The sequence below is a fragment of the Sturnus vulgaris genome, chromosome Z, assembly GCF_052056855.1.
Source record: "Sturnus vulgaris isolate bStuVul1 chromosome Z, bStuVul1.hap1, whole genome shotgun sequence".
NCBI lineage: Eukaryota > Metazoa > Chordata > Aves > Passeriformes > Sturnidae > Sturnus > Sturnus vulgaris.
In genome coordinates this window covers 74511156-74537532 of record NC_142283.1, presented here as the reverse complement: position 1 = coordinate 74537532, position 26377 = coordinate 74511156, and the positions used below count along the sequence as shown (strand labels likewise).

Here is a 26377-nt window from a genome sequence, read left to right as displayed (position 1 = left end):
TTTTCAGAAACTTTATCCCATCTTTATATTTTCTTCAAAATAAAAAGGCATTTGTATTCTTGAAAACAATAACAGGTCCCATTGCTTTTCTGAACCACATATATAAAGATAAATAGAGTAAAACATACAGTTCTGGGATTTAGAAAGCTAAAAGGCTCTTCTAGGACTGATTTATAGAAAGGAACAGACCCAGAGGGAACAAACGGCTTCAGGACAGGCCACTCTGACACCTCTCAGTGGTTTCAGATAGTCCATTTCTCTGTACGAGCTTCCACACTTTTGACTAGGCCTTCTCCCAAAATCTGAAAGTCCTCCAGAATTGCCTCTACATTGGGAACGCAGACCAGCTCATTGTTCAGAGTTGTCACCTTCCTTCCTTTCATGCTGGAGACCTGTAGAACACAGAAAATACTGCATGAATGGGAGCACCTGCTCAGAGTTGCATTGCAACCTCTGTCGGTCCCCAGTAAGAGAAGTAAGTTCCTCTCCTGCCTTGTCACATCCAAACCCTGCTACACCACTGCACCCGGTTCCACAAGTTCCACTATCAGTGCTCATTTTTGTTAGAGCTAACAAAGTGCAAAAGTGACCCTTCCAGCCCCTTTTTGGGTTTACCCTGGAGCCACAGTCCAAAGACTGTGAGGAGGTCAGGAAGCAAAGTAATGGCCAGGGGTATGGTAGAATAACAAGTGTGCAGATGCATGGCAGAGCCTGGGTAAGCAGGGCACAAGGAGTATGCAAAAGGGATACAGGACAAGGCTGAGTAAGAACTGCTTCTGCACTGCTCTTTGGTGGGTGTCAAGACCTCAGGTGAGAAGATATCCTTGGCTCCAACAGCAGCAAAAACAAAACCTTTGTGTTTAATCCAACCAGACTCAGCTCCAACGCAAGCATCTCCTCCTGTTTCACCACTGTGAATAACTGGGTTTCACAACAGCAGCCAGGCAGAATGGCCAATGCCCTCTGGCCGTGAAGAGAGGGGAGATAAATCATACTGACAGCAGAAGAGCCTGGGCTGCCAGCTCCGAGCCATGAGTAACTGGTTTCTTTGCGTCTTTCCTTCATAGAAAGCAGCATGAATCACTCCAGCACGCCTCACACCTGGCTTAACCACCCTCTAGGGTTTGCCAACCCACACAGTGCAGCTGGAAAACAGCACCATGCATCAATGAGGACATGGGCACTCTGGACCTGGGCTTCTTGTGGGTTGGGTATTTCTGGTAAGATCCCAAAGCCACAAGTATGGGATAGTCTATTTCTCTTCTCAGATCTGAAGGCACTGTGACCACAGCCATGTCTTGGTTTCTCCCCTTCTAAGAAGCAACAGAACTATGATCTCCATTTCTCAAAAGGCTGATGAGACTTGGACAAAGCAACTACCATGCAGGAAAAAAAAAAAACCCTTCAAACTTTTAGGGTTTAAAGATAACACGAAGTTTAAATCAGAGACAAAAACTCACCTTAAAAGGCTGAGGCTGGAAGCTCAGAGGTTTCCACAGAACTGCTATCACTTCCCCTCCATGCTTGTCATAGAAGAACAAGGCAAGATCATCGAAGGCATCCTGGGCAGAAAACAAACACAGGTTAAGGACAGTGACCTCTCGGTGACACCCGCAGAGTGTCCCTCACTGTGATCCTCCATCAGCTGACCTGGCAGTACCAAGTCCTACTTTCCCAGTGTCCAGCAACCATATCCAAGATTTCACAATGCATGAGAGAGAAAGAGGCAGGCCCTACCCAGCAGGTAGTCCTGCCACAGTACATTTCATGGCACCAAAGACGAACCTGAAACCAGAGGCCAGCACCTCAAGCTCTGCAATCTGTGCAACCAAGGTATCAAAGCATTCTTCCATCAAGATAATCCCCACCTGAGCTATCAGCACTTTAACCAAAAAGGAAACATAAGAGCAGAGGTTTTAGGTAACACAATGCTCTGTGGGGTGCAGAGATGGAAAGCTCAAAGGAGGAACTGCAGGAATCCTTGCCCCTTGTGTTTCAGCAGTGGTGTCAGTGAGCATCCCCTTTGGTGGTGCTGGGCAGCAGAGATCAAAGAGAGATATTGCACAAAGGGATGACTAAAGCCCAGTCTGGCTTCCCCCAAGCCCACACCAGCTGGATTCCCAGGGCTGCAAGGAGGCAGAGGAGCACCACAGCAGAAGGAAACAATGCTGTGTACAAGCAACTTCTCAAACCCAAAAGTCTGGCCCTACAGCTCATCACCCAACATGCTGATACCAAGAGATGTGTACCATGAAAGAAGCTGACCAAGACAGCCAAGCAGCTTCTCCCTGATACTTGTTTATCTTAGTGGAGATCAACGTCAGGCAACAAGACATGTTTACTAGGCTGAGCAAACAGTCCCCAGCATCAGTACAGACCCTCAGCTCCCTCTTCAGCCTTCTTCTCCATCACCTTAGTTAACCAGCTGGCATCATTGTATCAAGAGGTTTTCATGCGGATGCGCATGAAAATAAAATCAACATCCAAGACAAGCTTGGATGGGCTCTTGTATGGACATACCACGACTGCAGCAGGAAAAAAGAGGTAGAGTGGGTTGGTGTTATCAGTGATCCTAAAAGGCAAGGTGGCATTTTTAGGACACAGACCTGGTAAGCAATGATTAGTATTGTCTGCAATCGTCAGAGAAAGATTTGAGTTTGGACTGTTGTTGCCCTCACAGAGGGCAACAAAATTAGGTCATCAAGATGAAAAGATCCCAAGAACTGCCAACTCATCCCAGTCCATGGGCTTTCACAGGGGCAAGCCTGGTCAAGGCATAATTTCACTGAACTGGCTAGAAAAACCACTGTCTAAAAATACATTGAGAAAGAGGAAATCCACCCTGGCATTTCTATGCTGAGAGCAACTGGTTATGCTCAGAGCCCCGTCAACAGGGAAGACTCCTCCTTTAGCCAAAAAGCAAAGAGCAGGAGGGAGGGAAAGCTCAAGGAATGGCAATAAAGTTCAGGGCACGCTGACTGCCAACATGCAGCTCTCTGAACCAAAGGGGAGCAGAGCATGTGAGAACCTGAAAAAGCCCAGCTACACTGCAGGGCAAGGTCTTCAGTGCCTTGTGATGCTCCTTATGAGAACAGTATTTTTTACAGATGCATCTTGCTGGACAGAAGCCAGGAGCATTTGCAGTAAAGAAACCCTCCCAGGCTCAGCTAATTTCCCAATAAAACCACTGTTTGGCCTGATACCCAGCACATATTTTTTCCCAGACAGCAGGGAGCAGAGGGCAGATGCTAAAGGATGGCAACCAATTCAAAATCCCAGCACTTGTCCTGCTTCCAACGTCATCCATGTGATAGTTCAAACTGGCCTACCGAGCTGTAGAGTACTTGAGAAATTGCAGTATTAAAAGGGTCAGGTGTATTAGTCACTGCACTCCTGTTTGTTCAGAGGCTTGGGGAGCAAAAGCAAACAGTTCACCCTCCTTTCCACATCCCATGTTCTCTGCCCAGTGTCACTGGACTTGTCTGAGCCTGCAAACACCTTCTTCCAGGAAAAGTTTTAGAGAAAAGGGAGAAAAGGCAGGGATTATGTTTGTTCCCTTCTCAAGCTGCTCTATCTTTGGTTGCTATTCAGCTTTCAAGGCCCAGAGAAATCCCAGCCATCAACAAAACCTGGTTCCCATCTCACAGAGACATTGGGGATCTACAAACTCAGGGCTTCAATTTGGAGAGGCCTCATTGTCCAGGGAGAAGGAGTATATAGCACCCGGAGGATTAGAACAAGCTCTGTAAGAAACCATCAGGGTTATAGGAATGAAAACGGTGGAGAAATGTAGTGAATAAAACAATACCTGAATCTAAAATGGGATTACCAGACTAAGCAACTCCATCTGAAGTGTGGATTTTGCAATGAGCTAAGTGTAATTTAGTTAAGTATCCACTAGTTGTTAGATATCTACATTGTTAAGTATCTACTATTTAAGTATCTACGTTGTTGTTTAGGATAGGGTTTTTTCCATGTGACCCTTTGTCCGCCCATTTTTTTTCACTGCTCCTACCAAGAGATTAGGCTCATTGCATCACAGCCGCTGGAAGAGCATTTTAGGGAGGTCTCTGCACACAAAAATGTGTCCTATAGTAGGACTTCCTGGTTCAACAGCAGCTCAGAAGGCAAATGCATCAATGAACACTTGTTCAGTGTTCAGAGCATTTTAAGTGCTCTTTTAGCAAGGAACCCACCAGTGCAAAACCCTATTAAAGCTACTTACTTCCAACAAACAACTACATTTATGGTTAACATTTTGAAGTCTCTGTCACCCTATTGTGACCTGCTCTGATGCTCCCAGTGATTTGACACGGAGAGAGCCTCCCCCACGACCCAACAGAGCAAGGAGCACTGTCCAAGTAACCCAGGCTGGGGCTACCTCTGTGATTTTTAAAAGACAAAGATCTTAGGTTTGGGATTTAGCTGATAAAAGGTTTTCAGCTGGTTTCAAACTAAGCAAACTTCTCCACCTGAGAGCCACGTACAAATCCTTGTCCTGGGGGTTTGGAAAAAAATGTGGAAAGGAAAGAAGCCACCTGTGTCCTCCTGGCTGCACCAGCAAACACATCAATCCACCAAACCATTGATACAAAAGTCTTCTGTCACCTCCTACACAACAAACCCTACAGAGCCTCTGGGAGGGCATTACCAACACTGAAGAAATGCAGCCACAAGTCCCCTGTCAGCTCACCCCAGGAGTACATGGGGTGATGCAAGTGAGTGCACACACGTGTACCCACCCCCAGCCCTGGGCACCATGATAAAGGTCTCATGGCAGCTCTGCAGCCCTGAAAGCAGGTGATTGATTTCCTGACACCTCTGTCCTTCCAAGGGTGCAGATCCACACAAGAAGTTTCCTGCCTGACATGAGAGCCCACAGAGTTTTTTTCAGCTTTTCCCTGTCTACCTGGTGTCACCGTAGGAGTCAGCCCTGTCAGTCAAAACAGGAAGAGAGCAGGCTGACCTGGAAAGATTTCACTAATTCCAGCTACATCATATAATCACAGCTTAAATATTTTAGGACAGAGAATTTTTATTATTAATTCCTTTCTAACATTAAGTAGCAAGAGACACATTTCTAAACCATGAGAGGAAGAAAAGAAAGGGCTCCAAGTCTTTCTGATAGGTCTTGCCTTAAGGTGCAAGAAGTGCAAAACATTACTTTAGAGGGATGTTTATTGTGAAGCAGGAAATATTTTCCTGCTCATCCACACAGAAAAGTTCTCACAAGATGGACAGCTCCTCTGCCACAAGCTCTTCCTCTGGCATGTCCAGCCCAGGAAAGCTAAATCTCAGTGAATGACAGCACATCCCACCAGTGACCTGGTGAGACCAAAGACCCAGTGAGAAATGTGAGGTCTGTTAACAGCCAGAACAGATAGGCAGATGGACATGGCACAGGCAGCCTCACCCAATTTACCCCACAATGAGTGAACAGCTCAGGGAGGTCACCAGAGCCTTTGGCTTTTGTGAGCTCCAGAATGCAGGCACATAGGCATGGCAAGCATATCCACAAGCCTGTGTCCTCTGGATGGTTTCGAGTCCAGAGGACACCCAAGTCACCCTGGAGCAAAAGCTGCAGGGACTAAGCCTTCTCACACCACAAACCCAGCAAGCATTGGGGTATTCTGCAGCTCCACAGTCACAACAAAGATCAGCGGTTGGAATGGAGATTCAATGGGAACCTCATTTGAGACACTTAAATGTAATTTAGCCTAGCTGGAGAATGCCCATCAGGAGCCATCCCAGGGTATGCTCAATAAGGTACTTTGAACTGTAAAGTGACAGGGAGGCTGTTGATGGGCTGAATCTCCAGGGAAAACCCTCCCTGTGGGATGTCTGGCACCTGCTTTCCCTCAAAAGTGTCTGTCTCCAAAGCCTTCTCATCTGGACAAGATCACAGAACAGGCCTTCCCTATCAGATCTGTTCTGGAATTGAAGAATTTGCTGCCTGAATCCCATAGCCAGCCTTTCATCTCTACCCAGAGCCTCCCAGGCACCAGAGCAACTCAGGCCAGTTCCTGCAGCACATCCCCTTGAAACAGGAAAAATTCAAGCAGCCAGGACTGATCACCTCTTCTTTCATTTTTCTACTCCCTGGAAAAGGCACACAGCAATCCTTCAATTCCAGAGCACTGCTGTCTTGCTAAACCCTTTGACTTTAGAAGAGCAAGGGCAAACAGGCTGGACAGAAGAGTGGATCTCCTGGTTATTAGTCCAAACTAGGGAAGAAGTTACTCCCTGCCCCTCTCAATTCAATCAAAACATCAAGGCATTTAAATCCTGTTTTCATGTGAAACTCTCAGTAAAGAGAAGATGTTTCTTTTTTCCCATAGAAGAACACATCTGCATGGCAGATGTCTCCCTTTGTTGCTACAAACCCACCATGGCTGCACTGTTAGCCATGGCTACAGCCCCGTTGCTCAATTCTGTGGTTTGTGCTGCTGAGAGCAAATTACTCTGAATCAAAGCCAGTCAGTTCTGCATCCAAACTGCCTTCTCATCCAAGATCTGTCACACAGATTCGCTGCTGTCACCACGCTCCTTTCTGGAACCAACTTCTTGCAGGGTTTGAATCACCCCGAGGGCTCCCAGCCCACAGGACAAGCAGGAGCTGAACACTGCTTAAAGCAGCAACAGCCAGGGAAGAAGAAATAAAAAGGTGCTGGAGAGGCTACCAAGCAAAGCCAAAGTCGATGAAAACGTCTTGCCTTTAAGCAACAACATCAATACACTGAGACATGAAGCCAGATGGTTTCTAAAGGATGGAGTAGCTTCTACTGACAGCTCAGCATCACTGCCTGCAAAGGTCCTGCAGTGCAAAATCAGCTTTTGAGACCTTCCAACTCAACTGGATATGGCTGAGTTCTCTGAGACCATGTGCAGCATCACCTTTGTGATTTTTCCAAGAAAAGTAAAACCTGTTTGCCTAGAAAAAAGAATATTCATCAGCTCCTTAAGGACTGCCCACTACTGATCTGGATGCTATGAATGACAAGCAAACTGTTACTACAAGATACCTCCAGTATGATAGCCACAAGAAAACAAACCATATGTAAGAGCCTTAAAGACAAAGAAAAGTCCCCCAGCCAGGAATGGTGAGGCAGATTTCGGGCTCTCTGCCCCACAGCTTACTCTGCAGAGAAAGCTGCAACCAGTTCCTGATCTGTTCCCTCCTAAGAACCCTCAGGTCAAAGAACAAGGGACATCAAGAGAATCAGCACTGCTTCCAACAAGACAATGTGACCTTTGCCCTTATCCATCTTTCCTCATTGGGATGTTGGCATACTGGATTTAGGAGCAGCTGTAATTTGCAACCTGACCAAACCCAATTCCAAATCTATTATAACCTGTATTAATAAAAACAGGCAGTAAAAAGTAGTAAAAATTCAGGCAATTTGGATGTCACTATTGACTAGACCAAGTAATTGGCTGAAGATTAATGAAAGCTGCTTTCCAGGAAAATCTCCTCTCTATCTTTCACTTCCAGAGCCACTTACTGACATAAACTTGTCTAGATGCATAAAAATGTCCTATAAACCCCGATGAGTTTCCTGATTGACTGCCACAATCCACACCCAGACGTGCTGCAAGCATTTAACAGCCTCCCCAAAGAGACAGCTTTCCCAATCAGCTCATCCAGCATCCTCCAGTTTCTCTTCAAGCAAGCAGTCTTCTTTCTATCAAGTTTCCATAAGACTTGCTTAGCTCTGACCTCTTCAGAGATAGAGGCTCAGTCCCCATCCATCTCCAACACCTTGACAGCTGCTGAAAAGCTCTGTTCAGCTCTAGAACCCACTTCCAGCACTGTGTGAAGGATGTCACACTTAAAAAACTCAATTTCCTACCCACATCTACACCTCTTGGCTGAGGTTTCATGGCAGCAGGTCAAACATTCATCATTGAAAAGCGAGGGGCTGATATTGACACGACTCCTCAGACACCAGGAAGGAAAGTGAAAGCAAACAGTTCCAAATCTGCTTCCTTCTCCCTTTTAAAAAAAGTCATTTGTGAAGGATGCTTCTCCCTTTCCTTCTAGCTCCAAGAAATCCTCCAGTGCTCTCTACAACATGTCTGCAGGATCTCCAGGTCCATCTTCCTTCTCAAAGGGAGGAGAGCAATGGGCACCCCCTCTCCCACATGTCCTTCCAGCTAGAGGAAGTAGTTCTTTTTGCAGGGAAATTGTGTGACAACTTTGAGGTCTTCCTCAGTTTCATGAGCCCTTTCACACATCCTTGTCTCTCACTAACCACCCAAGACTGTCCAACCTGCTGTGGGTGACAGGAGGACTAAGCTTGCACCTTGGCAGACCTGGCAGCTCTGCTGAAGCCACAGCAGATTCCCATGGGCACAGATTATCATGCACTGTGGCTGGCATGCAACTTGGAGGGTAACAGAGCTGTGCCCAGATGAGGAAACCTTCAAAGAAACCCCTGCAAGTTTTCTTTGCCTCAACTCCTAAGGTACCTGGTAAATGTGAAAGGGGAGCTTGCACTGAAAGGTCCCAGAATCTTCCAGCCTAAACTGGAGTTTCAGTTTAGGCACCACTTTTTCAATGGTGGCCAAACATTGGGGCAGGGAAGTAGGAAATCCCCATCTCTGGAAACAGACAGCATCCAGCAGGACTGGGCTCTAAATGCCTGCTCTAACATGAAAGCTGGCTCTGTCCTGAATGGGGAAACAGGGCCAGAGACCCCCACAGCCTCCCTCCTGCCACAGCCAGCCTAGATTCCCATGCTTACAGTTCTGACACTGCTCACAGCACTCCTATCAGTAAGGGATGATGGCACTTCAAAGTCAAGGCAGGCTTTCACAAGAGGGCACCACAACCCCACCTCTCTGCACACCCAACACTAATATTTAACCCAGCTACCACATCTGAAGCTGGGAAGGGCTGAAGTGCCAGGTGCTGCACAACTGCAAAGCACAGGCTATCCAGATCCAGGCAGGGTCACTGCTGCCATCCAGCACCAAGGCTTTGGCTTGGCCTCATGGTGGAAAAGAACATGGTCGATGACTCTGGATACTGATGTTCTCCATATTCCCACATTACCAACTTCCTCTGCTGTTATGCATGTGGCCAGACACAGAGAAACCCCTCTCTGACCAATGCTGATCTTTGGCTCACACAACCATTGGCCTAACAGCAGAAAGCTTACTGAGACCATGTCATGGATACTTGCACATCCCTCCAGAAATTGTGTGTGGTTACTGCCCATCATGCACACCAATTGGTGCAAGAAGCCATGGAAAGTGAATTAACTGACTGGAGACAAATGGCTTAAAGACACTTTTGTGCTGAATACAATGTTCTTCAGCAAAAGCTCCTGGTGGTTTGTATCTGAGCTCATTCTCACGTCACAGCAGCATTCCCATTTCCATGGAGGAGGTGGTGCACTCACCAAGCTCCTGGAGAAGCAATGCCCATCCCATGCAAATACCTAAAGATGTCCCCAGCTATGTCCTGCAGCAATCCAAACAGAAGGGAGCTCCCCCTTAGGCACCCCATCTGCCTCCCCAAAGTGCTTACTCTCAGCTCCTGGAGGTACAGCTGCACAGGGTCATAATCCACCACAGGAAAGAGGATGTTCGTGGCAGAGCTGTTCTTCACCACGCCACGGGAAGCCGATTTCACTGGCCGGTCCACGCTCTCCAGATGCCGAGGAATCTGGTTTGGATTCAGGTGGATCAGGACATCATAGAAGTCCAGAGGAGGGCGGAAGACCATCTGCAAGGAGAAACAAACAATGCCACTCAATACAGGACACAGGCAAGCAGGAGAGGTAAGAGAGGTTTCCCAAGTCCTTATCTGCATTTTTTCTCCTTCTCCTTAGAAACCAAAGACAGAATTTTTGTGAGATTAATGTTAGAAGTTTGCCACAGACCCCAGGAAGCCTACCTCAGTAAATGCTAGTGGGGTGGGCACTGAGAGAGGGACAAAGAGGTGAGCTGAGATAGACAACTGCACTGCACATGGCAGAGTCTCGGGATGAAGAAGGGAATCAAGAAGCTAACAGGAGATGAACAACACCCAGGGGACACAAGCAGCTGTTTAATAATGGGATGGCTCTATCTGTACACCAGGGTTTGCTCCAGAGGGAAACAGCATCTTCCATCAAGCATACAGAGGGTGGGAGCAAAACCTCATTAATGGAGGGGAGCAATCCCAGACACATAAATATTTGGACAGGCAGGATCTAGCTGTGGATACAGCTGTATTAAAATGGAAAAAAAACTTAAAACTGTGTGTACATTTTCAAATGGAACAAATGATGCAGAAACATGAACAGAAGCATGGGACACCACTCATCTTGTCTTTGGAAGAAAACCCACTGCCTGGAACTGGTTTACAGCCAGGCCAGAGAGAACACACATGAAGAACATCAGCGACCAGCACTGAGTCAGTCCTAGCTCTATTCCACACAGACCCCATGTCCCACTCAGTGACCAAGTCATGGCTTCCTGTGTGTGCCCTGGGAGCAAACCCATGTCTGCATCTTCATGGCAGCAGGCACAGCCCCATGGGACCCAAATGCAAAGACAAAAAAATAGCTTGCAGCACTCTCTTATAGGATGCAACTCCAAACTAAACTCAAAAGGCTTTTCTCTCCTCCCTGCCCCAAGCTCTGCCCTGGAAACAGCATCCCATGTTTATCCCTAAGGAATATGACACACCTGGGAGGACACGCCTGGACCAGAGGGATTCTATGGCCATGAGAAACATTCCCACTGCAATGGAAGGGAGGAAAAAGGAGGCCCAAGGCAGCTGAGTCAAGGTGTTGGGGGGCTGCTCTGGCCAGGTGAGAGCCTGTTTTAGAAGCTAACCTTCCCCAGCTCACAATGTGCCTCCCTGAATTTCAGTATTGGGCCAGCACTGTGACTGCAACACACTGGACATGCCTCATTCCTTGACAGCCTGTAATACACACTGCTACAGCCTCACCTCAAAATACTTCCAGTAAATCTGCTTTATTCCAGGAAAATAAAGCAGAACAGAAAGCAGTGTCAGTAAGTCCTTTTTATATTGCCTAAGCAGAAAAAAAAATCACTGTATGTGCTGCTTTCTGGTTTTGGTTTTAGTTTGGGGTTTTTTATCCCTAATGTGAATCTGCCATATCTAACCATTGCTTGGCTTCTTTAGCCCTTTGAGCTTCAATCTCCTGGTTCACTACCTGATACACCAACAAAACACACATATCTCCCTTCAAAGAGCAAATAAATATACATCTCTCAAGTCCATTGCAGTAATGGATGATTTCGTTTATTTAAAGAATGAAATCACTGAGAAACTGAAGAGGGTTAAACTACATAGGGCTTTACTCCTCCACAAAAATCAAAATAACATTGTCCTAAAGTGCCTGGTACTGTCCTATGAAAACTTTGAACACCCTGAGCTTGGTTAGACTTGAGCACACAAACCAGATTTCCACAACTACTCTACCAGTCTCCCAGAGGAACCATTCAATCCAGTCACGGCCATACAACTGGTTTTGGCACAGCAATATTGTGGGTTTGCCCATGTCCCAAGAAAACCAGAGAATACAGAATGATTGTCCTAGTCACTACAAGCTGCAGTGCAGAGCTGGGTCCCCCAGAAGCAGGGTGGCACAGAGGGACACCAGTCTCCTTCCTCCCATCCTTGCAGCTCTACATCCCACGGCAACCACATGGCCACAGCCTGAAACCTCCTAAATCATCCCAGCAACCACCACCAAGGTCCAGTCTGCTCTGCCAGAGCCTGAAAACCCTTGTGCTGCTGCCCCAGGGGGTTTACCTTCACATCCTGGTCGCTGAGTGGGTCCATGAGCTGCTCCTCCAGGGCACGCCGAGACTCCGAGGCGAGCAGCACAAGGCGCTGCAGAATCTGGGGAGGGAAGAAGCCAGAGGGTAAAACCTGGCAGCCTTGGATGGAACAGGGATGCCCCTCCCTCACGGGGCTGTAAGAGCTAGCTCCAGCACTAGGAGCAGAGAACTGCCCCAAGCAGCAGCCACCAGGGGAAAGGGACAAAGGGCCCAGCTCACCTGGGCTGAGGGGCGCTCCCGGGTCCACATGGAGCTCCACTGGTCTTTGGGAGTGGCCAGGAACATGACAGGGAGGCGAGAGCGAGCTGCTACAAACTTGTTCTTGATCTCTGCACAGTCAGAATCTGGGGAGGGCAGGCAGACAGGTGAGATACTCTGCCCCATCCACAGCCCTCTGACCTTCTAACCCCCATCACAGCCAGGACAGGACAGTACAACAGGATTTACCCTCTCCCACCGTCTGATCCCACAGTCCATGTGAAATCAGAGCTCCTTCACCTCAGGCTTGTGCCTCACTCTCATTAGATGGACCTTTGCTCTAAATCCACTCAGGTGGGCTCAGGCATGGAAAGTACTGAGACTGACATAAGCTGGAAAATCACATTATAAGCTAGTGGCAGTCTGTATTACCCAAAGAGTGTTCTATCTTTTGTCTTTTGTTTCCCCTCAAGTGGGGAAAAATATAGCTCTTTAGTTCATTTAAATAAGTTGGAGGGCAATTTGGAAAACATCAGTTTTCAGAACTCAATTCTCTCCCAAACACCTTGACCTTTTTTATAAATCAGCTTTAAAAGCTGGGTGTAACTATCTCCCCTATCCCATAACTTTGCAGAGCCAAGACAAGACCATGGTCTCTTGTGGCTCCAGCATGTACCCAAAAGACAATCAACAGACAAAACACTAGAGGGCTTCAAAGACAACACCACATCCAACACCACCCACGCTTGTCACAGATTTCAACAAGACCAGAAGCACCAGAGCATCATCATTGAGATCCACCTCTTCAGAGGCAGACAGGGAAAAAAAGAAAACCACACATGGCACAGCCAAACCCATCCTGCAGGCAAGTGAAACATGACAGGACAGGAGCCAGGGAGTGGAAAATCTCCTTGCCCCCAGCACAAGCTATGATGTCTTCCTGTATCAAAGAGATCTGGAGCCAGGCACTGACCAAGGAGGGCTCAAGAATCTCATGTTGCAGCTCTCCTACCTGCTGCCCTGCTCACCTGTGAGGCCAGCGTTGAGGTTAACAATCAGAGGGTTGTTTTTCCAGTCAAAGGTTGCCAGCAAGTCAAGAAAGCGCAGGAAGCCCACCTGTGGAGAGCTGCAGGGAGGACAAAACAGTTCAATATCAGCATTTGGTCTCCTGGCAGCAAGAAGGGCTGCCCTTGGGGGTGACTTGGTGAAGGCCCAACCCACATGCTACCCAACAGCGGTATCTGTAATGGAAAAGGGAAGTTCAGAATAAATTTGAGACTTCTCCTTCTCCAAATCTCCCCTTTCCCTCAAAGTCTTCCCCGACTTTCCCCTCATTCCTCAGGAAAAAGAAACCAGCAAAATGTAAATCACAGCCCCCCTCAGCTGCCCAATCTTCTGATGCTCTTCCCAGCCAGACTCCCGCATCTGGAGCAAGGAAGAGGTGAAGAGAGGGCTGCTCCCATCCCTGGTGCACGTCTGAACACCAGCCAAGTTCCCAGTGCACCTCTTCCCTTGCAACACAACATGTGCACAAAGCCAGCTAGCTGGGAAGATGGGGATTCTGTTATTTTAGGAGACAGGAAAGCATTCTAGGCATCAGACTGTTGTTCCTGCTATTTTGGGAAAGGAAACTGCACCCTAAATGCAGGACAGAGTAACCTTTTAACTCCACACAGAACAAAAACATTTCCTTTAACTTCATTTCACTTCCTCTAGGCCCTATAACATTTGTCTGCCAGGGGCCAGCAAGAAATTGGTTTGGTGGGGTTATTTACAAACACACATTCAGTTTTCAGGGCCCGACTCCTCATCCTTCCCTTGGAAGTCTCCAGAAGGAAAGGAGGCTGGAGCTGCCATCACCACCGTAACATCCGAGCCCCAGCATGCTGGTAGCCACAACACAACCCTCACCCTGCTTCTCCTGGCCACTGCCCCCAGAACAAGTGGGTGGTCCTCATCAGTCCTCCAGAAGGCATAAGACACCCTGCAGTTGTGCCACACAGCTCCTAGAGGCCACAAGGACACTCGCCCCAGCCTCAACTGCTTTTCCCCTTTCTCTGCAGTGCAAAGAGTAGGGAAAGCCACAGCCACGCAGTGTTAAGCGTCTTCATCTCCTCTGTCAACTCCCAACAGGACTCAGGACAGTATTTTGGCAGCACAGGGGCCTCATGCTCCCTGCTGTGAACCCTCCCAACACCTCCTGCCCGAGCAGCATCCCACCCTTCCTCCATGCCAGGTAATGAAAGGCATTAGATCCCCTTTGGGCCAGCCTGGGCTCCTCATCCTCACCTGGGTGGTGTGAACGGGGCTGGGTGGAGGAAGAGAAATGCCACAAGGAGGTCCACACACTCCTCAGAGATGCTGTCACTCAGGAGCTGGGCACTGATCCAGCGCTTGGCCAAGCGGGAAGTGCTGCCAAAAACAGGGTGCTGCTGCTGGAGCCTGTGAGGAGGGAGACATGCCACTGCTCAGCCCATACACCCCAGGACCCACTACAGCCTCTTGGCATTTGGCAAGAAAGAAGAGAGGGACGAAAATCTGCAAGGAACACTTACACAGCACCACAAGCACAGAGACTTTCAGCACGTGCTGAGATTTTGGGGAGCTGCCTCATGCTCCTCTCTATCCACACAACATTTTAGTATTTGTCTCCCCATACCAGTGACCTCAGAGTGACAACTGGTGCCATCCACACCCATATCCCTCCCTTAATCCTTCCAAAGAGCCTCTCACAATTCTGGCTGAAGGGCCACTCCCCACAGCAAGCTCCTCTACCCACCATCACCCTCCAGGATCCAAGAGCACCTCCATGCTGGTTTTCAGCCACGTCCCACGTTCTGACCCCTCAGACCTTCTGCCTCACCTACCCATGCAGCGAGCTGGTTACGTAGGGCAGATGCAACGTTTCCAGCTCCAGCTGCCGAGACTCTTCTGTGTCCTGGTACTTGAGCATCCCTTCTGGAGTGACCACTTCCTTCAGGATCAGGGGCTCCCGGTGGTAGGCTACTTGGAGACGGAAAACGTAGCCATCCTGAGAGGGGAGCACAAGGCAAAGTCAGGCTTGATGGTGACAGAAGCAGCACGATGGGTGATGTGTTGCCCCTCAGGGGTACAACAGCAGCATCTTGACATCAATGCAGTCTCACCACACTCTTTCCTAGGCCCATCATCCAAATACTGGTTCTGCCCAGTGGGACCACTGCCACAACCCCCCACCTCGGTAAGGTCAGACCTGGAGAAGGTTCTGGGGACCCCCCTACCTTGTACACATCAGTGTGGGTGACTGCAGGCCTGCAAACCAGCTTGTGCTGCTGCCGGAGGAGCTCAGCCAGCTGGAGGTGGAATGCAGCCTTGATGCGCTTGATGGCTCCTTTGTCCTGTGGCCACTGGCCACTGCCTTCCATGTGGCAGATGACTGGGGACAAAGGAATAGCAAGTCAGTGAATCCCACAGAGAAACAAGGTGTTGGATAGGGGTGTCTGGTTTATAGCAGGAGAGCAGGAGGAGTCAGGGTTCTTCTCCTGCCTGCATCACACCAACACAGCAATAACAGAGCCAGCATTGCTGCTTGCCTCCACTTCCCTCCACCAGATCATCTCCCACGCACATCTACCCCACTTACTTTTCAAAGGGGTTATGTAGGCCGGGCAGGGTTTCTCCTCCGAAGGAAGCAGCAAGTGCTTCCTTCTGTTATGGAAGGAATAAATTGGCTTTACAGGAATGGGAGGAAAGACCTGAAAGAGAACAGTCATCCAGCAACTGAGAGCAGGGAGCAGAAACCTCTTGGTAATGTGTATCCCCTCACCCAAACCTCCCACACCAGCAAAACCCTCCAGTAGGGAGGGTTTGGTCAACTTGTGCACAGCCAGCCCAAAGGATGGAACAACAAAGAACAGGCACCATATCACCCCAAGGGCTCTCAGGAGCCACAAAACCAGAGAGTGACTCATTCCCTCGGTCCTCCATCAGCCCCAGCACCCTGCAGCCCCCCATGTCCTGGGACACTCACATCTGTGTACCGGAGGGCTGGATGCACACCCTGCACAGCCGTCACTGTCAGCGGCAGCTCCTTCAGGTTCCAAAGCTTGCGGCTCAGGTCATCGTAGGAGCAGACGACACTCACCATGGCCTCCTCGCCTGTTCCCCATGCCTGCGGACACACAGGGAGCCTCTCCATGTACCTCTCCTGCTCCTGCACTCACCTCACCTCCCTCCTGGGCTGGCATCACAACCAAGCTCCGAGAAGCCAGCACTGCCACCCCATGGAGCAGCTCCTGGCAAGAGTGCTCAGCAAAATGGGGAGGTAAGAAAGAGAGTGAAGACAAAGGCAAGGCTGTCTGTGACTCGCCAGCAGCCACAGAGGCAAATAAAATTACTTCTTTTGCAAGACACTAAGGCAGCACCAAGAACTGTACTGCCAGCAATCACTATAGTAAAGGAGAAGCCAAGAATGATCTGGGAATAAAGAGATCACACACTGGCAAGGTGAGCCTTGCTACTGTCTCCCTAGCAGTTACCATGACACCAAGAGAGGAAGTAGTTAATAGAAAACTCCACTGACTACATCCTTAGCCAAGGCAGAGCTCTGGTGTGTGGCAAAAGCAAAGAGTGAAAACATTCAGAGCGTTACAGGAACCCTGCAGAGAGCAGCAGAGAAGCACCAGAAGGGAGAATTGGTGTTGCCCTTACTGCTTCCATCTCCCCAGATAACAGCAGAGCAGCCTGAACAGGGAGGACACATCGGTGACACCAAAACACCAGCTCAGAGGCAGATGAGAGTCACACAAGGAGTGAGCCTGCCTCACACAGCCTGCCACACAAGCCTGCCTGCAGTTTTCCGACCTGGGCTCTCCGGCGCAGCAGCAGCACCCTCTGCGGGGTGTGCCAAGAATGGCAAACCTGTCCTGCCTTGTGGCTTCACCCTTCCTCTGCCTTCATCCTGCACATCCTCACACTGCTGGCTCCCCAGGCCCCCTGCACACAGCTGGAGGAGTGGAAACCCTTGTATCCACCACCCCACACTCAACAGCAGCTTTCTTCTTTGTTCCTCAAGGACTGGCAACAAAGGGACTCCTAAGCACCCCTCAGGCTCCAGGAAAATGTATCCCCTACAAGACTTGGGTGTATCAGCCCTGCTAACCCCAGACCAGCCTGAAGGGACACAGCACACAGATCCTCTTTCTGCCTCACCACACAACAGGCTGTGAAAATCAGCATCTCATCCTAAATCTGACACCCAACTCCACTCAGACCACAACTGGTCCTGGCACAGGAGATCCTTTCCATCAAATGTGCATCCCTTTCATCTTAAAAAGTGGAAAGGTAACAATTTCTTCCTCCATCTAACAACCAGGTAAAGAGCAGGTTGTACTGATGTCTTTTCGGGACTACCTAAAAAAGGCCAGACAAAATTAAGGAAATAAAAAGTGGCTGAATTTATTGAAGGGCCTTCAGGTACATTTTCGGCCAAAGCCCCCCCTAGGGGCTACACAAAGAAAAATGGATGACAGGTTTTCATACTTTTTTTTCATGGGTTTTCATACTTTTAGAAGTTTGGTCCATTTACATATTGGGGTTAATATTCCAATTACAACTTCAGGTAATGAAGTAATTTACCCCAAGTTTGCTTCCCCTCAGCTCACTTTTGTTTATACTTTTCAGGGCCTGAGACAGTAGGGTGTCTTTGAGTCCCAGGCATAGAAAGGAATTGTTTTATCTGATCAAAATTTGAAGACAGTAGCTAACACTTTATATGGAGTTTAGAGTTATATGCTAAAGAATTGCAGGATTACAAATATATAAAAAATATAAAAGCTAGAATCCTAAGGCATCAGTACAGAAAGACCAACAAAGTGTGTCAAAGTGCTCACAGCTCATGTGCAGACTTTAATTTCACAAGCTGAAAAGCAGAAGATGTAAGGAGGGACATTTCCCAGCCTCCAAGATGCATCTTTTCTGTCTGAAAGTGGAGTTTCTTTGTTTTGGCTGCACATTCAGATGGAGCACAATCTAGCACTTTGCAATATGCCAGGAAAGATCCTTTTCCTGAGTTTGCCAGCTAGACTCAAGGGGTGGCAGCACAGAATTGTCCAGCCCATATCCTGTAGCACGCAGTACCTCAGAGGTGCAGCCAGAGCAACACTGTGGGACAGTAATACATCCTCAGGCATGGGGACCGAATGGCAAAAGCAGAGAGAATAGGACAGTGGGGTACTTGCAGAGGAAAATGAGGTGTGGGGGATGCTAAAGCAAGAGGATTTCAGCAGCTCTGCGTTGGCTGCCATTAAAGACTTGGTAGATCCTTAGCCTTACTACATTCTCCTGGGAAACATCCAGCTGCCTCAGTGCCACTCAAATGACCTCCCTACAGCCCTTCCCTCACTGCTCTTCCTGGAGAGGGTCCCAGCCCCACCAGGGAAGCAATCATACCTCTTTCCCAGTCTTGATCACAGATTCCAGCAGGGCTCCTGTGTAGCAGATGGAGGACTCAGGAATGTCTGCATGGCTACGTGGGAAAAGACAACAGAGCATTAGAGCTACGACATGCCAGCCTATTGATCCTATTGACACTGCAGGGGTCAGCCCAAGGATGAGCAACCCCTTTCCAAAGGAAGGTCCTGGTGAAAAGAACAAATCTGTGCCCAAGAAATTCACCCAAAGTGAACCAGTAACTTGTGTAGCTTCACAGGACGCAAAGCCAAAGCCACCAGTGTGCAGGATTACCACACAAGATCCATCCTCAACTCAGGACAAAGAGACACAGGCAAACCCTCCTTTCTGTGCAAGAGGGCCTCACATTTGGCAGATAGTATAAACTGCTGCAGAGGCTTTCCAATGCCATAAGGAAGACGCAATCCTGTGAATCACAAGGTCTCAGTGGATTTCACAAAAATGTCCTGCAAGGTCCAGACAGCTTCTCCTCCAGCTCTGAGGAGTGTCCCGGCATGTCATCCACATGTAAGGGCAGGACCCTGCTGCCTCCTTGCCCTTTGCAATACATCCAGCAGAGGCTACAGCACCAGGTGCTTGCCCTTCCCACCTGCTCCTGGGAAGCAGCTCACAACATAAGGACAATTGAAATTACTCCCAGATCTCACAAATCCAAAACAACCGACAACACCCCACAAAGCATGAAGCTGTCACCAGGGACAGGACACATGGCAGGAGCGACACATGGAGCGACCCACAGCTGCTACTCAGTGCAACTTACAGCTTCAGCAGGTGCCTGATGATCTGCTCAGGAATGAGACGCTTCTGGCAGACAGTGCTGGCCTTCCACACCACAGCCTCACAGATGCTCCCATCCTGGAACCGACGCAGCTCTGACTTCTCTCCCCAGAAGGTCCGGAATTCCAAGGCCTGTGGGGGGACATTGACCAAGGCAGAGCAGGGACACAGGTCACTTCTGGGCCAGACAAAATCTTCCCAGGATCACCAGCCAGCCTCCCAGCTGTCTTCAACCACAACACAGCACCAGCTTTGCTCTTACAAGCAGGGCGCCCCTCACCTCGGGGTGATCAGCCTGAGGACCCTTCTCCAGCGTGCTGGCAGCAAACTCTGGGACAAACAGGAGCCCAAACGTCAGGGGCCCGACATCCTTGTGTTTTGGGGGCTCAGCATCAATTGGCCACTGTGGGAAAATGAGGAAATGAAGCACAAGGAGAGAAGAGGTTTCTGGAGCAGCAGCTGCTGGGATATTGGGATGCTAGATGAACCTCCTGCTAACGTTCTCCCAGGTGCCCAGACAAACATAGACAGGGAAGTCTCGTCTAATAGGTCTTCCCCATGACAAGAAAAGTTGTCTTCACTGTACCCCATTATTGGACCAGGACTTGTGCCCAGACCAAGCAACACAGCTGCATCCCTCAGCCCAGTGCACGGCCTCAGATTCCGTATTCCCAACAAAGGAGACAAGCCTGTCTCCTTCCCCAGTGAGCAAGGATGCCCTCCCTGTGCTCCGTAGTGCCACAAGAGACAGCTGAGACCCCGCAAGCTGCAAAGGATGCAGTGTCACTGCCAAGCTGCGTTACCTCGGCGATCTGGGGCAGGGAGTGAGCCACAAGCTGTGCTCTCTGGGACAGACCACGTGCCAGCAGCGAGACAACGAAGGGCAGGGCTGCAGCCACGTAGTTCCCACCCCGATCCATCAGCTCATTCAGCAGCTGCATCTTCTTGCAGGTACCCTGCAGCTTCGAGACATGCTTCAGGCTACAAAAAAGAGAAGCTGGTTACCCACCTCTGCCACCAAATTTTTTGTGAGAGAGGGATATGTTAGAGGATGTATAAGATGGGGAACTAAGGGTCCCAGTCCAGGATGGGTGCTACAGGAATGCCTCTAGCACCTTGGTCATTGTTTCCAAGGCTTAAACATTGCTGCCCTCCTCTGGGAGGCTTTATAAACCAGTAAAAGTGGAAGAGCCCAGTGCAAGGAGGCACCAGTGTCTATCTTAGAGCTTAGAAGAGCCACTTCCCATCAGGTAAGTTCAAGTCTAACCCAGACCAAAGCCAGAAGTAGCTCACTTCTCTTTTAAGCAGGCTCCCTCAGCACTAGCCCACCAGCACAGTGAGACTCACTGGAAGATGTGGTCAAAGGTCCTGAGCATGGGCTTCGGGGTCATGAGCAGCACCTGAAAGCCATCCACCATCCGGTCATCCAAAATCTCCATGGAGCGCTTGGCTTCAAACTGCACCTGAGCAAGGAGGGAAGGCAGTTCAGGAGCATGAATGCAAAGGGAAAAGCAAACCAAATCCCTCCAGAAGCAGTCACTTGTGCTCCCCCATCAACTAGGGCCAGCCCAGTTCCATGGTCAGCAGCACACCATGACCCCAATCTCTGTCCTTAGCATGAAGCCAAGCAATAAACAGCTTTCACTGCTGGCCAGACAGTCCTTTCCTGATATCCCTGACAATCAAGATGATGTTTTTTCTCCTTGAGAACAGCTACATCTGCTAAACAGCCGCTTGGCTTCATCCAAAGGTGCACACAACGAGAGAAACAACTTTCCCACACGACTCGAGCAAGACTGGTGAGACAGCATTACATCTAAATCTCTGAATTCACTTCCAAGCTTCAAAGCTGGAGATGTTAAAATCTTAGAAAGCCACAATGAATGCCCTCCACTTGGTCCTACATCTCCTCAAAAACATCTAACCACTCCCTGCCTGTCTGAGCTCACTCCTAAGGCAGCACCTCAAGAAGCCACCACAACCTGCTCAGTACCTGGTGGTATTTGCTGGCAGTCATATCAGCACAGAGATTCACCAGTCCAGAGGGATCCACAAAGACCACTTCAAATGCCTGGTGGAAATCATCCAGTACAGGCTGGAAAAGCAAAAAGCAAACATGGTCCTTTAGTGCTACAGTGCATCACACACACCAAGACACCCCAAGACTGTTGCCATCTGCCATCCCTGCAACAGCACATCTCTGTCCCCAGCAGCAGTGGCAGTACAGACAGACACAGGCACAAGACCTCTCAGAGGACAACTTACCAGGGAGGGATCAGCATCCTTGGCTAGACTGATCCCTGTCACACTCAGGTCAGTGGTGGCTGTGGACAGACAGGAAGGAACAAGTCACACCACCATTCACATCTCTACCCCTGATGACAGTGGCACAGTTGGCACACACATTGGCACAGTCAATACCACCAAGGTCTCACAATGTCAACAGTGCTACAATATAATGCTGGCCTCCACCTTATGATGGGACTTACTCACCTCTCTGCAAGCTGCACCATCCAGCCCTACTCTGTTGATTCATCCCCTCCTGTCCATCCCACCCACAGAGGCTCAGCACAATGGCCTCTCTACCTCTTCCCCTATTGTTCAGGCTTTGTGCAGAGACACTAACCTTTCCCTGTCCAGAGAGGCCCCCGGAAACTCACCCAGGAACTGCAGAGTGCTCCTCAATACCTGGTACCCACTCATCATCTTGACAATCTTGCGCTTCATCAGCAGGTAGGCAACAAGCATGGAGACCAAGAAGCCACTGAAGGACCCCAAGCCCTGTGAAAAGAGGTACCACAAGCCCATGGCAACCCACGAGTTAGGATGGGGCCTCCATGAAACCCTAACACAGCTCAAAGCAAAGCCACAAGCCACCACCCCACCCTCCAAAGCACCACCCTTCTGCCCTAGGAAGAAGAGCAGGCCAAAGGCAGGTTAGCCAGGTAAGCAGAGCCCACCTTGGCACAGGACATACCTTGCTGAGCTGCCGCTGGTTCAGCCAAACTTTGAGGAGGGCCAGGCCATCCTTCATGCCTGGAAAGTCCGTGGCTGTGTTAGACAAGAAATGCAGGTGGGAGAGCATCACTGTGTCACATAGGATGGAGTTGTTGTAGTGTGGGGTCGGGGGCTCAGTGGCTCCTGTGTGGGGGAGATGACAGCTTGTTAGACTCAAGCACCAACCGCCTGCCTACAGAAAAGGGCTGCAGTGAACCCACCCACAGGCACTGGGGGCAGTCTCTGCCTGAAACAAACAGCCCCATGCTCCCCCAGCCCCAGGCTGTACCTTCTTTGGGGGTGCTCTGCTCCATGAACCAGGCGGTCCGGACGTTGTTCTTGCTGGGATAGAAGCGGCTGGGTTTGAAGAGACCCGAGTCGGGACAAGCATGGAGTCGGACAGTGACCATCTTCTCATCCTTGCCTGTAAGCACACGAGGGGAGATGTACAGGAGGAAGAGATGTCAGAAATTAAACTGGGGAAACAGGGAGCATCCCCAGCCTGGGCAAAGGCTAAAGCTTCTTCCTAGAAAAGTTCCACAGCAGTGGGAATCATCTCAGAGGAGAGTGACCACATCCCAGAGCCAGTGATTACCTTGAGGTCACACAGCTCATGCCCCAGTCCCACCTTCCTCCCCACTGCCCAGCTTGGCACCCCTTGCCATGCCACATCTGTCCCAGACCACAGCCCACTATCTCCTGAGGCCTGTGGAATAAGCAGCACTTGGCAGCCCATGCATCCCACATCATGCCATTAGGGAAGAGACAGACTGCACACAGGTTCCTGGGGAAGGCAGGAGGACAGTGGGGAACAGGGCTGAGAGAGAGCAGGAAGAAAGAGCAGTACTGGATGCAGGTGTACTTTGTAGGGTTTACAGTGAGGCCAAGCCTGGAGACCTCAGCCAAGCTGCAGAGGAGGACAGGGAAGGGGAAAGACCCTGAGGACTATAGTCTGGGTGAAGCGAAAAAACAGCAGAGAAGCACACAAAATTTATCACCAATTGTGATGGCAGCCCCAGACTGATCCCTCTCCAAAGGGCCATTAAATGGTATGAGACCACCATCACCACTCTCCACCCAACACCAGCACCCGGCCACACCCCACACCAGAGCAAGGATCAAGTGCCACCTTGAGGCCTCAGGAGCAGGATGGGCTTCAGATGGTTGCTGTTCATGTAGGCAAACTTCACACTGCCAAAGAGCTTCTCCTTGGACAAATGCTGGGCGATGTGGGACAGGTACAGGGCTCTCTTCCGATGGTAGCGTTGATTCAGGTTATCTTTGTCCTGAAAGATTTCCTGGGAAGAGAGGGACAGGACAATGCCACCTCACCTGCCTGCCAGCTTCAGTTCAGCCCGAGGCACCCCACCACCCACAGCTCTCCCTGGCCCCACAGGCAGACCGCTCTCAGCCCCAAGGAGCTCCAAGGTGGTCAGAAGCTTCCTGCTGGCTCACCAGCCTCCAGGACTGCAGGAGACAAGAGCAGTCATGCAGCCAAACAGGGTGTGCTTGTCTCTAGTTTTTCTTACAAGCAAGTCTGGGCAGCAAGGGGAGGGTACCAGGCCCCAAACATCTCTCTCCCTGAAATACAGTCTTAGGAGCTGGGGTAGAAGTGCAATTGGGTACAAAACAGTTGGCCTGCATCTCCCTGGCAATGTTCAGTACAGGCAGAGAGAAGGAAGATCCTGATGAGGAACTAAGATCAAACAGGTGCAAGCTCTGATAGAGCAAGAGGCCAGACCACATTCTCCAGCTCCTTATGGAAATCACCCTGCATATCCAGATTCTGTAAGCTCATTGAGGAATGGAGTGGGCAGGACAGGGGTCATGGAGAACAGGAGAGGACAGGGCTCTGGCAGGCCCCAAGCCATTTAGGAGGTGTCATGACCAGACTCACCCGTGGCATGGTCACTGCAATGTCCACGTTGATCTCTGGCCTAATACAGGTGCCCAGCAGGTAACTGCCCACCACCTTCAGCTCGGTTGGGGGCACAAAGTGGAACCTTCCCTTGACGTTGAATGGCACTTGCAGGAATGGGACCTTCACATCCTTGGAAAGCCAGTCCTGGTCAGTGAGCTGGGGACAGACAGGACACACAAAATGCTCTGAGCATCAACAGCAGCAGATGTGCAGGGACCAAGACCCCACTCCCCACACAGATGCATCCAGGGCTTAAAGACAGTGTACCCCATTTTTCCTCAAAAAAAAAAAAAAAAAAAAAAAAAAAAAGCAACGTATTATTTTTTCAGCCCCTAAGGGAGACAGTTCACAAGAAGCTCTGCTTGCAGAACAGCAGAGCCTGCTCCTGCTCTGTCCAGGACAGGGGTCTCGTAACCTCTTCTATAACTCTGGAACATACCTCAGTTTCTGGAGTCTCTGGGATGGCACCCAGCAGGCTGTTAATTTCATGGAGGAAGGCATCAATCTTCTTCTTCTTTGTCTCCTTCAATGTCACCTCCTTCAAAAGCTCTTCGATCTGTAGGAGGAAAGGAGTTCATCAAAGGCAGCTGTAACACTGGAATTGCTCCTTTTACCTTGTCCTCCAGCACCAACCATGACCCTACTGCAAAGGGCAGCTGGCGAGCTGGGGAACACACCAAACTCTCCCTAAACCCGGCCTGGAGCTGGCAGTTTGATCAGTTCCTGCCATTTTCTGTGAGTGCTGGATTGCAATCATCTCCATCTCAACCATGGTCCAGGCAAAAAACTCTGATGTAATTCACACAAGCACAGCTCTCAGGAAGGCTGTTTGTATGAGAGAGAATCAGCTGGAGGAAACAACCACACAGGTTCCCACCACAAACTAAGCCCTAGAGATTCTGCCACTGATACCAGCAAGAGGTTAGGAGATCAAAGCTGTTCCTCATAAAAAACACGAATTTTTCTGAGGAACAGGATGCCATCCAGAGGAACCTGGCTCAAGGAGTAGACCCATGAGAATCTTGTGAGGTTCAACAAGACCATGTGCAAGCTGTTGAATCTGGGTCGGGGATGAACAGATCAAGAGTGACCCTGCCCAGAAGGGCTTGGGGGTGCTGTGGGTGAGAGGCTGGACATGCCCTGGCCATGGCACTCCCAGCCCAGAGAGCCAAACGTGTCCTGGGCTGCATGCAGAGCCCCGTGGGCAGCAGGGCAGGGAGGGGATTCTGCCCCTCTGCTCTGCTCTGCTCTGCTGAGACCCACCTGGAGCACTGCATCCAGAGCTGGGGTCCCTGCACAGGAGGGACAGGGACCTGCTGGAGTGAGCCCAAAGGAGGCCACCAAAATAATCAGAGGGCTGGAGGATCTCTCTTACGAAGAAAGGCTGAAAGAGGGCTACAAGAGGGCTGGAGAAAGACCTTTTATGTGAGCATCTAGTGATAGGAAAAGGGGCAATGGCTTTGAACTGAAGAGTTATGTTTAGATTAAAAACTGGGACGAAACTCTTCCCTGTGAGGGCGTTGAGGCACTGGCACAGGTTGCTCACAGAAACTGTGGATGCCGCATTTTTCAAAGTGTTCAAGGCCAGGCTGGATGGAGCTCTGAGCATCCTTGTCTAGTGGAAGGCGATCCTGGTGGGGGGGTTGAAACTAGACGATCTTTAAAGGTCCCTTCAACCCAAACTGCTCTATGATTCTATGATCAGTTACCAGCTGATTTTCACCTAACACAGACAGCTTGATAACCCAGGTCGTCTCGGAGTCCGGGGTCCCGCTGCCCCCCGCGCTTCTCCCGTGGGGCAGTGCGCGGCCCCCCCGGCTGACCTGCAGGCGGAGCAGGCTGGAGTGGAACAGATCCTCCGTCTCCTTCAGCTGGGTCAGCTCCTCGCTGGTCGGCGGCTTGTACAGCTCTGCGCGGCTTAGTTTGGCCGGCTGTGGGTCTGCGGCTGTCGGGGCAGCCCTCTTCCCGCGCCGCGCCGCGCCCCCGGCGCGAAGCTCTGGGCCCTGCTCCGCCTCCTCCGCCGCCTCCGGAGAGCCCTGCGGGGAGAACACAGTACAGCATGGCTCGGTTCGGTTCGGATCACCCCGCGATCCCCCCCGGCCCGCACCCGCCGCCTCTCACCGCCATGGCCGCCACCCACGTGGGCCCCCGTCACCACGTGCGGTGCCGCGCGCCCCGCTGGCGGCCGAGCGCCGCTCCCTATTGGCCGCGCGGTACGGTGCGGAGCCT

General features: G+C 50.3%; 1 protein-coding gene across 1 annotated transcript; it reads right to left on the bottom strand.

Annotated features, from left to right (window-relative positions):
- On the bottom strand, positions 1 to 26290 carry NOL6 (nucleolar protein 6). Its single transcript, XM_014894823.2, has 26 exons — positions 26270 to 26290; positions 25972 to 26184; positions 24588 to 24704; positions 24125 to 24304; positions 23357 to 23525; positions 22517 to 22651; positions 22208 to 22371; positions 21891 to 22011; positions 21496 to 21554; positions 21224 to 21325; positions 20578 to 20693; positions 20034 to 20211; positions 19511 to 19633; positions 19214 to 19362; positions 18433 to 18508; positions 16013 to 16153; positions 15626 to 15737; positions 15264 to 15418; positions 14871 to 15034; positions 14293 to 14445; positions 13032 to 13129; positions 12025 to 12149; positions 11777 to 11866; positions 9533 to 9730; positions 1461 to 1562; positions 1 to 392 (listed from the first exon to the last, which is right to left on the bottom strand). Exons 1-26 carry the CDS (start codon positions 26273 to 26275, stop codon positions 243 to 245), a joined length of 3396 nt encoding a protein of 1131 aa, XP_014750309.2. The 5' UTR covers positions 26276 to 26290; the 3' UTR covers positions 1 to 242.
- Positions 26291 to 26377: the final 87 nt, after the last annotated feature.

Excerpts from the sequence above, each read along its gene's own strand:
- NOL6 (XM_014894823.2), bottom strand. Across the intron at positions 21,555-21,890 it reads GAGCACTCTGCAGTTCCTGG|CCACCACTGACCTGAGTGTG; the intron begins GTGAGTTTCCGG and ends GTCTGTCCACAG. Across the intron at positions 20,694-21,223 it reads CTGCCAGCAAATACCACCAG|GTGCAGTTTGAAGCCAAGCG; the intron begins GTACTGAGCAGG and ends CTCCTTGCTCAG.